The sequence below is a fragment of the Miscanthus floridulus genome, chromosome 7 (assembly GCF_019320115.1).
Source record: "Miscanthus floridulus cultivar M001 chromosome 7, ASM1932011v1, whole genome shotgun sequence".
Lineage (NCBI taxonomy): Eukaryota > Viridiplantae > Streptophyta > Magnoliopsida > Poales > Poaceae > Miscanthus > Miscanthus floridulus.
This window is the reverse complement of record NC_089586.1, coordinates 7,117,788-7,131,545: the sequence shown is the minus strand read 5'-3', so window position 1 is coordinate 7,131,545 and position 13,758 is coordinate 7,117,788. Positions and strand designations below refer to the sequence as shown.

General features: G+C 47.9%; 1 protein-coding gene across 2 annotated transcripts; it reads left to right on the top strand.

Moving 5' to 3' along the window:
• The first annotated feature begins 6,197 nt into the window (after positions 1-6,197).
• On the top strand, positions 6,198-10,094 carry LOC136462440 (MDIS1-interacting receptor like kinase 1-like). Of its 2 annotated transcripts, XM_066461539.1 has the most exons (3): positions 6,198-9,216; positions 9,307-9,756; positions 9,829-10,094. In XM_066461539.1, the coding sequence occupies exons 1-2, from the start codon at positions 6,549-6,551 to the stop codon at positions 9,738-9,740; spliced, it is 3,102 nt and encodes a 1,033-aa protein (XP_066317636.1). In that variant the 5' UTR covers positions 6,198-6,548; the 3' UTR covers positions 9,741-9,756; positions 9,829-10,094. The 2 variants fall into 2 exon arrangements, with proteins under 2 accessions (XP_066317636.1, XP_066317635.1); XM_066461538.1 differs by having other exon boundaries at positions 9,307-10,094.
• The last annotated feature ends 3,664 nt before the right edge of the window (positions 10,095-13,758 follow it).

The window sequence follows — 13,758 nt, the reverse complement described above, 5'->3', positions numbered from 1 at the left end:
TATGTGTTGTGATTGTGTATGCCTTGCAATCTGGTTGATGACTATCCTCTATCGTGGGGTGTCTTTGTCACATCTCAAAGACTACTCCCTTGTCCCAGAATAAATGCACATCTCGTTTTACGATGCGTCAAAGTTTTTTTAAGCGTGTGGTAAGATATATTCAAAAAGATACTAATATATGTGTAATAAATTATCATTAGATTGATTTGAAAATATACTTTCATAATAAATTTATATAGAGATACAAATATTGATACTATTTAATATATATCTAGTCAAATATTTAAAAAATTGACTCTTTGACTTTGAGAATCAACAAGATGTGTACAGTGCACTTATTTTGGAATGGAATGGGTCAATCGACCACACAATTTGTTTGAAATCAGGATAGTAATTTCGGTAGTTTCCTCGCATGCTTGGAGAGGGGAGATTGTTCATAGGTGGTGCCGTGTGGTGGATCATATGTGGACTGCTGAATTGCAGGGTAAGCTCTGAAATCTGACGATGTTGCTTAAGCCTGGAGGAGCAAATTGTGCCTGAGTTTCAGCCGTCGTACGTCGATCTGGTTTCCAGGATGATGAATACAATTTTGATATAAATATATGCACACTTGCTTGTCCACAGAATATGGCATCGGAGGTATATATGCTCCATGTTTGTTTCGTCGTCGCCATGGCGTGTTGCCGCCGATGACTGACTCATTCATTCAGCTCGCTTGTTGATTTCAGCCAGGACTTATTAGTCAACTAACAATATTTTTCTCTCATAATAAATCAGCATCAACCGGACTTATCAGCCCAGAAATCAACTAGCGAACAGGCTGATTGTTTCATTCGATGGGCTCCGACTCCCAAAATGTACGATCGAGAAGGGTACGTAGAAGGCTAGAAGCCTGCCTCACCATTAAGCTTACTCACCATGCCAATATGGCATCCATGCATGCACGTGCCTCTCACCAAACGCCTCACTAGGGAACTAACCATATGCATATAAACAAGAAATAAAGATGATAGAGCACATTATTATACTATACTATATAATATAATATAATATAATATAATATAATATAATATAATATAATATAATATAATATAATATAATATAATATAATATAATATAATATAATATATTATATTAGATTCATTTGTGAGGATGAGCTAGGGAAATATGGATCGTTTGCATGATTAATTCTTGAGCTGGATCCATCAGCCGGGCAAGTTCATGCTTGATAATGGTGCGATGAGGCTCATCTCCATTACAATTCTAGGATGATATATACAAACATACATATTCCAACTCACTGACATGCCAGGCCCAGTCCAGTTGGCCCCACATGGAAGTGGTTGACATCCATGCCTGTGAGGTACTGGGATTAATAGATTATATACAGTATAAAATAATCCTATTGCTGCGCGTAAAATAAAAGAATGTGATTAGAGAAAGGTGAAGGAGAGAGAAAGATCAGGAGTAGCTAGCTAGTTTGGAAGCTGCTTAGCAAGAGGGTTTCACATGGCCAGCCTCAATTTATCGTTTGATGTTGCCTGTTTATCCATGGCTCGCATGTGCGCATGTGGCTTACCTAGCTAGCCACCAACTGGTAGCGCCTAGCGACGGTGGTCAGGCTGTTAAGCCAGCCAATTGCAACTGAATATTATTCCCCCATCTCTCCATGATTAATCTCCATGTTTCTCTACATGATTGCTTACTTGTGCATGTTAATTGATTCTGGTTTTGTTTCTACTTTATTCTGCAATAATAGCTAAAGGCCTAGAGAGTCCCCTAATTGATTTCACATGTAAATTCGATCCCTGTGCTAAAATAAATCTGTACTTTATTTCCATTGCCAATAGTAATAAGTAAACTCTGCTAAGTTTGATTCAGATTCTTTTTTAGGACACTACTAGTTATAATATATCGCACAATTTGGGGATACATATATGTTTCTTTGAAATAAATTAAGCGTGCAATCAGAAAAATTTCATACACTCGGTTGATTCTATGACAGGTACTAGTAAGTAGTACTCATCACAGTTTTGTTAATTTTTTTTAAAAAAAAATCAAGGAAAAATAATGCACTACATGGGTGAGATCATATGTTTCTCCCATAAAAACCTAGATAAAAATCTACAATACAATGCAATGATGTTTTAAGTTTATGATATACAATACCATCTTTGTCAAAAAAATGTTATACAGGACCTACTTTTTGTTATTCAATATTCATGTTCATGTACCCAAATTTCAATTAACTTTTTCATATACAGGGAACCTGAACGGACCTAATAACAACTAAAGCGGCAGACAGACACCGAAGATGAGATGTTATACCGATGCTCCATGCAACTAGCTAGTCCTGCAACCCTTGTGCATGCATGGCTCAAATGGCTGCATCCTGCTACATGGAGAATTGGAGTTGGAGCAGCAACAAACATAACATGGGAAGAAGAAGATTCCCGCGGCAAGGCAAGGGTGGCAAACAAACTGCCACTATAAGTGATCACCCGTTGGCAACATGCATATGCAGCCCAACTAATGATCAATAATAATTCATCAAATCAAGATCATATCTTTTTTAAACTATATTACCGTACGGTTGCTTTATACTATTAGGCCTGAACAACTCTTTTGATACTGTTTCTGGATGATTGGTGAGAGATTAGATAGATAAGAAGCAGAGGTAGTGGTAGAAACCAGAGAGTGGAAGTTCAGGGAATTCTTTGGGTTTTGACTTTTTATATGCAAGGGTGATAGGACAGGAGTCATATGGATGGTGGTAGCTTTGTGCTGTGGAAAATGAAACTCCTCCAGCTGCGCTAAAGACAGTGAGTGACATCTCCTTTACATTGTTTAATTTATCGCCGTCTTGTCGGGTAACCATGTATATTTATCCAAGATACAAGAGCTTGCGACACAGTTTATCGTCGTGCCACTGTTTGTTGGAGTTGTTCCAAATTCACTCCAGGATATAGGCCAGGCTTCTGACGGAGCGAAGCGGAGGCCCGCCGCCGGAGGCTTGGGCCAGAGCGTAGCGGAGCCTGAAGCCGGCCCATCAGGTCTCGCCCCTGTGCTCGGGGGGTGCGGGGGGCGGAGCCCCCGCGGTACGGTACGGTATATACACCCTTGCTAGGGTTTCGTGGAGACTTGATTCTCTTGTAAGCCGCCATAGGCGTGTAACCCAAAACTCTTGAGATAGTGAGATTGTTGCTGGCTGGTGCCCGTGGTTTTTCCCCTTCACATCGGAGGGGTTTTCCACTTTAAATCGTGTGTCTCCTCTGTGGTTTGATTCTTTACTTCATATTCCTATACGTCGTTCATAACACTGTTTCCAAGACAATTACGATACAACTCATTCTATGCATATATATTGTATCATGGTGCTGTTTGTTAAGGGACTTAAACAATTAGTTACTGTACATGTTTTATCTATGACAATGGACCTAAAGATGTATTGTACATGCACGGCTTCTAACCTTATTAGTTCTAATCCGCGTCAGCGAAAAGTTCAACGTACCATCTAATTAATGAGTATGCTACTGGGACTAGACTCAAGGCTTAAGCTGATCTCTTATGTTAAATTCGTACTAGCTTGCTGTATCTATAGCAAAATGCTACTGATGCAGTGCAAAACTGCAAACATACACATTAGCAAGCGTACACGTATACGTAGTCGCACACAATGACAACTTACATTAGTCACCTTTATCTATGTTTCTGCTGCAACACGACATGACTAACAAGTTAACAGCTGGATCATATATAGCCTAAACATGAAGCTTAACTGAAATGATTCCACAGGAAGCTGCTGGCCGGCGGTGCAAAAATGATTGAATTGCTATTGCTATGCATGGGTTACAGGCAAGCAAAGAAGCTACGGGCTAATGATGAGAGAAAGCCTGTCAAAAAAATGATGAGAGAATGTCACAGACTAGCATGGCTAACTTTGGGGATTTATTTTTCTTTTTTTCTTAGTAAGTAGTACTACTTTTCCTCCAACACCAAACTCATGGCTGCATGATTAAGTTTGGTTGGTATGCCTACAACAAGCAGTTGCTTAAATAGCACCGCACGCCATTGCATTGTATGTATGATCCCATTATCTTGAGTACACATTAGCCTGCTCTGCACCTCTAGCTCTACCTGCATATCCTGCTCCTGCATGCAAAGTTTGCTAGTAGCTAGTGCAAAAGCGCACCTTTGATTTGCTAGGGTCGTCCCTCATTAGGCCCTATGATTATATATGAACTCCTTTGGTTTGTGTTCCACTATTCCCTAGCTAATTAGGCTTTTCTATCAGTATTATTGCCACCACAAATCCACAATTACACTTTGTTTGATCGATCAAGATGTGTTTCTAGCCGTTTTGCTGTATCGTGGCACATTATTTTGGAGATTGTCACTCTGATCTGTGCCACATATACATCAAACTGGACTAGATACACAAATTGATGTATCCTCGGAGAGCATGGCAATTGATCTCTGTATTCTTACATGGTGCAAACTCAGATTAGTCTTTCGAAGTTATTGTTCAAAATCGGTGTACTTAAAGGTATGGATGAATGTATAAATTATTGCTGAATCCGGAGGTTATTAGGCATAGGCAGCTATCTTAGTTTAATTTTGTAATTAGAAAGGCAAGTAAACAAGGGGACGTGGCTATATATATGCAAGAATAGTGTAGGTAAATAAGGACCAGTGCATAGTGTTTTTTACTGTTATTACTTGGCAACATTTCCAGTTTAACTTATCAGTTCTTAAGTGTTTAATGCGCCCTGTTCCTTTGTCCCTAGTTTTTTCTTAAACTTCAAAAATGCCAACAACACAACAAGGATTTCAAAATATGCTCATAGAGTTGACATCCTAGGGTCTATATACATAGCCCCAAGAAAAAGCCTCTCGCAGATAAGGTTGACATATTTTTCTTCAGTACCAGCTACGTACTTGGTAAACACAGCATCTACAAGTTCCATTTACTTTCACTTGGCTTTCTGTTGTTCACTGGGTGAACTGTTCATTCACTATTGCAATAATTATCGTTGGAAGAATTTGGGATGGCAGTTGTTACTCTAGATGCAGTGTTTCTGTCCCTTGCCATTGCTGTTATTGCTTGATCAGATATTCATTCAGATCATCAGATACGGAAGAAGTGCAATAAGCAGCCTTGCAGGCCAATTTAACAATTTCACTAATCACTTGTGATTCTTTCTCTGACTGTGTTTCAGCAACAGCAGCCTTCCAAACTGCGTCAACTCACTTGCTAATTAACCCATTTAATTACATTGCTAGTACTACTTCTGTTCCCTTTTCATCTGATGCATGTAGGACACAGGTGACATTCTACTAGGGACATGTGCCAAGCAATGCTCAAAGGATCCCCTTGTCAGAGAAGAGCAGTAACAGCAGCAGCAGCAGCAGCTACTGCATGCATGCCCACTGTCACAGGAATGATTAGAGCAGGTTTTATTTTAACAAGGTCAACTTGGGCAGACTCAACACATGCAGTGCACACTGTACATATGCTTAGGCAGGGTAAACTTTCTTTAGTTGTTTATATATGCATGACATGTGTCCAGATCTCTTAGCTAGTTAGGGTGCTTGCATCAGGACCACACCAAGAACGTACCCCTCTTGTCTCCCTTTGGGTTAAATCCATTCTTTTAGAGCCTGCAATGGAAGCATCCTCCTGTTCTACTGACTGGTAAATGACATGACATAGGATTAGCACTGTGAAATTACTGTAGCTCTTATTATCCTAATAGCTTATCTGTACCACAGAGAGTAGGAGCTAGCTTCTGCATGGTACTAGTAGATGTAGATCAGGATCAATTGAAATCTTAGGCTTTCATCTACAAAAAAAAATGCAGGAGTAGATCTGTTTTAGAACTTGATAACAGAAGCTTCCAAAAGAACAGGCCGTACGAACACCTAATTTACAGCAGGTCTGTTGGTCTCTGATTAGTACTCCTTAGTAATCAATCAGGTTCAGAAAGCTAGAGCAGAGCTAATCTTCTACTGTCTGCAATGACAGGGAATGTAAACTGAAGATGCAAATGCAATTAATCTACTCTGATCTGATGGGGGCTGCCACAAAGTAAAAGATTAAAGAATGCCAACATTGCCCAAAAGCAGGCTGCAAAAGCCATGGCTTTAAAACACATTCCCTCCATGTTCCATGTTCTCATGCCCCCTCTCCAAAACCCAGCTCACATTCGTTCGCAGGGTGAGGTGTCCAGGCACTAAACAAACAGCATGGTGGCTAAGAAATGCCAAGAAGATCCATTATCTTATACATGCTTTAACCGATCTTGGGACTAGTGAGAGTGATGATATAAAGCCTTTTCTGCCATCTTCTTCTTCTTCCACCTAGCTGCAGCCTCTGCCATTCCTGCAGATGCAGTAGTGTCAGCAAACAAATTACACCGTAGTAGGCAAGCCAGACAGTGCCTCTGACATGGCGCAGCACTAGAAGCAGCAGAGGCACCTGCTGCAGCTAGAAGCTGATCGATTTCAGGTCCCAAAAGTGCTTTCTAGGAAAGTGGCAGAGGCTTCTAATGGAGGCCAGAGTGACAGCACTGGTTCTGCTAGTGACAGTGTCCTCCATCTTGTACACCGGAGCTGGCGCCGCCGCCGCCGGCGGCGACGAGCGGGCGGCGCTGCTCGCGCTCAAGGCGGGCTTCGTTGACTCGTTGGGCGCGCTCGCGGACTGGACGGATGGCGCCAAGGCCTCGCCGCATTGCAGATGGACGGGCGTCCGGTGCAACGCCGCCGGCCTCGTCGACGCGCTCGACCTCTCCGGCAAGAACCTGAGCGGCAAGGTCACGGAAGACGTGCTCCGGCTGGCGTCGCTCACCGTCCTCAACCTCTCCTCCAACGCGTTCGCCACCACGCTGCCCAAGTCCTTCGCGCCGCTGTCCAATCTCCAGGTGTTCGACGTGAGCCAGAACTCCTTCGAGGGCGCGTTCCCGGCCGGCCTCGGCTCCTGCGCTGACCTCGCCACCGTCAACGCCTCCGGCAACAACTTCGTCGGCGCACTCCCCGCCGACCTCGCCAACGCCACGTCCCTCGAGACCGTCGACCTGAGGGGCAGCTTCTTCGGCGGTGACATCCCGGCGGCGTACCGGAGCCTCACCAAGCTCAAGTTCCTGGGCCTCTCCGGCAACAACATCACCGGCAAGATTCCAGCGGAGCTCGGCGAGCTCGAGTCGCTCGAGAGCCTCATCATCGGGTACAATGTGCTGGAGGGAAGCATCCCACCGGAGCTCGGCAGCCTCGCCAACCTCCAGTACCTCGACCTCGCCGTCGGACACCTCGACGGGCCCATCCCAGCGGAGCTCGGCAAGCTTCCGGCGCTCACCGCGCTTTACCTATACCAGAACAACCTCGAAGGCAAGATACCGCCGGAGCTCGGCAACATCTCGACGCTCGTCTTCCTCGACCTGTCCGACAACTCGCTCACGGGTCCGATCCCCGACGAGGTCGCTCAGCTGAGCCACCTCCGGCTGCTCCACCTCATGTGCAACCACCTCGATGGCACCGTGCCGGCGACCATCGGGGACATGCCGAACCTGGAGGTGCTCGAGCTGTGGAACAACTCCTTGACGGGGCAGCTTCCCGCGTCGCTCGGCAAGAGCTCGCCGCTGCAGTGGGTGGACGTGTCGTCGAACTCCTTCACCGGCCCCGTGCCGGCTGGGATCTGCAACGGCAAGGCACTCTCCAAGCTGATCATGTTCAACAACGGCTTCACCGGCGGGATCCCGGCCGGGCTCGCGTCGTGCGCGTCGCTGGTGCGCGTGCGCATGCAGAGCAACCGGCTCACCGGCACGATCCCCATCGGGTTCGGCAAGCTGCCGTCGCTGCAGCGGCTCGAGCTCGCAGGCAACGACCTGTCCGGAGAGATCCCCGGCGACCTCGCGTCGTCGACGTCGCTGTCGTTCATCGACCTATCTCACAACCACCTCCAATACTCGCTGCCGTCGAGCCTCTTCACGATCCCGACGCTGCAGAGCTTCTTGGCGTCAGACAACATCATCTCCGGCGAGCTCCCTGACCAGTTCCAGGACTGCCCGGCACTGGCGGCGCTGGACCTCTCGAACAACCGGCTCGCCGGCGCGATCCCGTCCAGCCTCGCCTCGTGCCAGAGGCTGGTCAAGCTGAACCTCAGGCACAATCAGCTCACCGGCGAGATTCCCAAGGCACTCGCCATGATGCCCGCGATGGCCATCCTTGATCTGTCGAGCAACTCCTTGACTGGCGGCATCCCGGAGAATTTCGGGAGCTCGCCGGCGCTGGAGACGCTCAACCTCTCGTACAACAACCTCACGGGTCGCGTGCCCGGGAACGGCGTCCTGCGTTCCATCAACCCCGACGAGCTGGCGGGCAACGCCGGGCTGTGCGGCGGCGTGCTCCCGCCGTGCTTCGGGAGCCGCGACACGGGCGTGGCGGCGCGCGCTGCCGCGGGCAGCGCCCGCCTCAGGCGCGTCGCGGTGGGCTGGCTCGCGGCGATGCTCGCCGTCGTCGCCGCGTTCACGGCGCTGGTCGCTGGGCGGTACGCGTACCGGCGGTGGTACGCGGGGGGTTGCTGCGACGACGACGAGAGGCTCGGCGCGGAGTCGGGCGCGTGGCCGTGGCGGCTGACGGCGTTCCAGCGGCTCGGGTTCACGAGCGCCGACGTGGTGGCGTGCATAAAGGAGGCGAATGTGGTGGGCATGGGCGCGACCGGGGTGGTGTACAGGGCGGAGCTCCCGCGCGCGCGCGCCGTGATCGCCGTGAAGAAGCTGTGGCGGCCGGCGCCGGTGGACGGCGACGCGGCGAGCGAGGTGACCGCGGACGTGCTCAAGGAGGTGGCGCTCCTGGGGCGGCTCCGGCACCGGAACATCGTGCGGCTGCTAGGGTACGTGCACAACGACGCGGACGCCATGATGCTGTACGAGTTCATGCCCAACGGCAGCCTGTGGGAGGCGCTGCACGGCCCGCCGGAGAAGCGCGCTCTGCTGGACTGGGTGTCCCGCTACGACGTCGCCACCGGCGTGGCGCAGGGTCTGGCGTACCTCCACCACGACTGCCACCCGCCGGTGATCCACCGCGACATCAAGTCCAACAACATCCTCCTCGACGCCGACATTGAGGCCCGCATCTCCGACTTCGGCCTCGCCCGCGCCCTGGCCGGCTCCAACGAGTCCGTCTCCGTCGTCGCCGGCTCCTATGGCTACATCGCGCCAGGTTGGTATCATCGCCGATCCATGCATGATCCGCATGCTATCAGACAGCCAGCATCCATCAATGAATCTGAAGCGATTGTTCTGACATCAGAGTACGGGTACACGCTGAAGGTGGACCAGAAGAGCGACATCTACAGCTACGGCGTGGTGCTGATGGAGCTCATCACGGGGCGGCGCGCGGTGGAGGCGGAGTTCGGCGAGGGGCAGGACATGGTGGGGTGGGTGCGGGACAAGATCCGGAGCAACACGGTGGAGGAGCACCTGGACCCGCACGTCGGCGGCCGGTGCGCGCACGTCCGAGAGGAGATGCTGCTGGTGCTGCGCATCGCCGTGCTCTGCACGGCCAGGGCGCCGCAGGACCGGCCGTCCATGCGCGACGTCATCACCATGCTCGGCGAGGCCAAGCCGCGCCGCAAGAGCGGGAGCAGCGGCGCCGCCAGCGGCAAGGACAGCACCTCCCCCGCCGTGGTGGTGGACAAGGACAGGCCGGTGTTCAGTACCACGCCGGATTCAGACTACGCCTAGGCGCCATGATAGCTAGGTACGTTGATTTGCCTCGTGTTCAGTGCCTGTCAATGATTTGTTCATGTACCTAGATTTTGCTTTGCTGCAGGATCTTGAGCCTGTGTGTAGCCAAATGTTTGCTGTGAAGATTAACTAGCTTATAGATTGTGCAGATTGATGTAAGCAGCTGAATAAGCTTTGAAATTTTCCTTACACTGGGAGCTTTGCATCTTTCATCAAAGCTTCCAATCTTGCTATCTCCTTCTCAGTAGAGGCCCTCCCACGTGGCATCGCGCACCATCTCTTCGATTTTGTCCGGCATTTGGCCTAATTGCTCACCCATCTCCACGATGTCTCTATCACCGAGATCCTGACCAGCAGTACTAGCATGCGAGACATCTTCCTTTGTACGGCCAAAGAGTCCATCTGCACGGCAGGACCTGTCATCCATATGGCTGTCCTGCAGGTCGATTTCCTCGTTTATGCCTTCCTCGCCATGCTTGTTCCAACATCGATAGACATCCATGAAACCACGAATGATCAAGTGTGCATGCACCGTACATGACCTCTCAAATTTCAACTTATTCCTACAATCTTTGCATGGGCACCACATAGCAGAGTTGCGGTTAGTCGACATATCCACCTCTGCTGTTGTAATGAATGACTTGAGGCCCTTCAAATACTGATCGCAGATACGGTTCTTGGGATACATCCATGTACGGTCATCAGCCATCTACAACAAATAAATATAGATAACCTGTGTGTAGTTGCATACAGTTCTAGCTACTGAAATCATCGATCTGCAGGTATATTATAGCAGTGATCTTAGGATTTCAGAGATCGACCTATACTAGATATAGAGAGAAGGGGAACAAATCAATATTTGTCGATCTGCAAGAGGTAGAATGCAGCGAAACACAGAGTTAAGTCCAGCAGAATGCATTAGGCAGAGATTTGAGCAGAGGCCGGTCGGGGGTAATACCTTTAACCCCGATTGCTCGATCGACGGATGCGAACCCCGGCCCCAGCCGTTGCCCTGCGGGAGGACCTATAGTTAATTAGCTCCGCGCGCCCGCCCCGACCTGGCCCCGCGCCGGCCGCCGCCGGCCACCCGGCCGATCGAGCCACCGCCCGCCGCGCCGCACGGGATTTCACAACTCCAGGGCTACCTGCTAGCTGCTAGCTAGGTTGACAGTGGATCTAGAGCTATTTCGCGATTAAGGCCCCCGTTTAGTTGTTTTCCGGAAAGTTTTAAAACTAATTACATAACTCGTCTGAAAACTGCGAGACGAATTTATTAAGCCTAATTAAGCCGTCATTAGCACATTTGTACTGTAGCACTTCAGTGTCGAATCACGGACTGATTAGGCTCAAAACGTTCGTCTCGCAATTTACACGCAAACTGTGCAATTAGTTTTTTTTTTATTCCGTCTACATTTAGTACTCCATGCATGTGCCGCAAGATTCGTTCCTGTAGTTTTTCGTGAAAACTGTTTGGAACTAAACAGGGCCTAAGTGAATAAGGCCGGCAGACGAAAACGCGTCGTAAGGTCTAACACGACCGAGCAGTCATCTTTGATACGTTGAGTTGTGATCCAAATTCAGTTATACAAGATAAAGGCTAACTTCTGACAGAGCGAAGCGAGGCCCGTCGCCGGGAGGCTTGGGCCGAAGCGTGAAAACTATTTGGAACTAAACAGGGCCTAAGTGAATAAGGCCGGCAGATGAAAACGCGTCGTAAGGTCTAGCACGACCGAGTAGTCATCTTTGATATGTTGAGTTGTGATCCAAATTCAGTTATACAAGATAAATGCTAACTTCTGACGGAGCGAAGCGAGGCCCGTCACCGGGAGGGTCTTCGTTTATATTGCCTATCTGTTATGTTTAATACCAGCTTGCCCACAGATGTCTCTCCAGTTGTTTCTGATGAGGAGCAGGAACATGTTAGCGTGCAGGTGGAGCACGTAGATGATTAGGAAACTGAAATTGTTGATAATGATGTTCATGATATTGTTCAACACTCACCTCCTGTTTTACGGCCACAAAATCAGTCCATTACAGATGGCAGAACAAAGAGGAGTTGTGGACCTCGTCCACATTTAATTGAGGAATGTGATATCGTTCATTATGCTTTTAGTTGTGCTGAACAGGTGAAGAACATTCATGAACCAGCTACGTATACTGAAGCTGTTGTTTCTGGTGATCGCGAGAAGTGGATTTCCGCTATGCAAGAAGAGATGCAGTCACTTGAGAAGAATGGCATATGTGATGTTGTGCGCTTGCCTAAATAAAAGAAGGCCGTCCGTTGCAAATGGATTTTCAACAGAAAGGAGGGTTTATTCCCTAGTGAGCCTTTAAGGTTTAAGGCAAGGTTAGTAGCAAAAGGTTCCAGTCAGATTCCTGGTGTTGATTATAATGATGTGTTCTCTCTAGTTGTAAAGCATAGTTCAATTCGTACATTCTTCAGTATTGTTGCTATGCGTGATCTTGAGCTTGAGCAGTTAGATGTAAAGACTGCGTTTCTACATGGAGAGCTTGAGGAGAAGATATACATGGACCAGCCAGAAGGGTTCATAGTACTGGGTAAGGAGGATCATGTTTGCAAGTTAAAGAGGTCCTTTTATGGTTTGAAACAGTCTCCTCGTCAATGGTATAAAAGGTTTGATTCTTTTATGTTGTCACATGGCTTTAAGAGGTCTAAATTTGATAGCTGTGTGAGTTTGAGATGAAGGATCTTGGCGCTGCTAAGAAAATTCTAGGTATGCAGATTACAAGAGACAGAAATTTTAGTTTGTTATTTCTTAGTCAGCAAAGTTACATTAAGAAAGTTCTTCATCGTTTCAACATGCATGATGCAAAGTCTGTTAGTACTCCTATTGCTCCTCATTTTAAATTATCAGCTTTACAATGTGCTAGTACGGATGAGAATTTTGAGTACATGTCAAGAGTTCCATATTGTAGTGCTGTTGATTCTTTGATGTATGCTATGGTTTGCTCTCGTCCTGATTTGTCATATGCTATGAGTTTGGTTAGTAGATACATGGCTAATCCTGGTAAATAACATTGGAAGGCTGTTCAGTGGATTTTCAGGTACCTTCGTGACACAATAAATGCTTGTTTGAAGTTTGGCAAGACTGATAAGGGACTCACTGGCTACGTAGATTCAAATTTTGCTGCCGATTTAGATAAGAGGAGATCTCTCATAGGTTATGTGTTCATTATTGATGGTTGTGCTGTGAGTTGAAGGGCAACATTGCAGCCCGTTGTTGTCCTATCTACCACTGAAGCGGAATACATGGCTATTGCTGAAGCATGTAAAGAATCGGTTTGGTTGAAAGGTTTGCTTGCTGAGCTTTGTGGAGATGATTCTTGCATTAATTTGTTTTGTGACAGTCAAAGTGCTATATACCTCACTAAAGATCAGATGTTCCATGAAAGAACGAAGCACATTGATGTCAAATACCATTATGTTCGCGGTGTTGTCGCGCAAGGTAAGCTGAAGGTATGTAAGATAAGCACACATGATAATCCTGCTGATATGATGACAAAGCCAGTTCCTGTTGCTAAATTTGAGCTTTGCTCAAACTTAGTTGGTATAACTGTTTAGCCCAAGAGGCTATTTGGCACCAGAGGTATTCTCTTTGTTGTTTTAGGGTAAAAGGTTCGTTTTATGCTACAAGAAGAAATTTGTCTCAAGGTGGAGTTTGTTGAGTTGTGATCCAAATTCAGTTATACAATATAAAGGCTAACTTCTGACGGAGCGAAGCGAGGCCCGTCGCCGGGAGGCTTAGGCCGAAGCGAAGCGGACCCCTCGGATGCGATCTTCACCTCGCCCGAGCCCTACCGTAAGGCCTCGGGCGGAGCCAACCTCTCGGGAGCAGTCTCCGCCTCGCTTGAGCCCTCATGATGTTATCACAGCGCTCGACCCAGCCGCTAGGCCTCGGGCGCACCTGGCCCGTCTGTAGGGTTATGAGGATGCTACGCTAGCAGAAAAATAAAAATTCGACCTCATAAACCTGGATCTACTGCTAGTTATAGA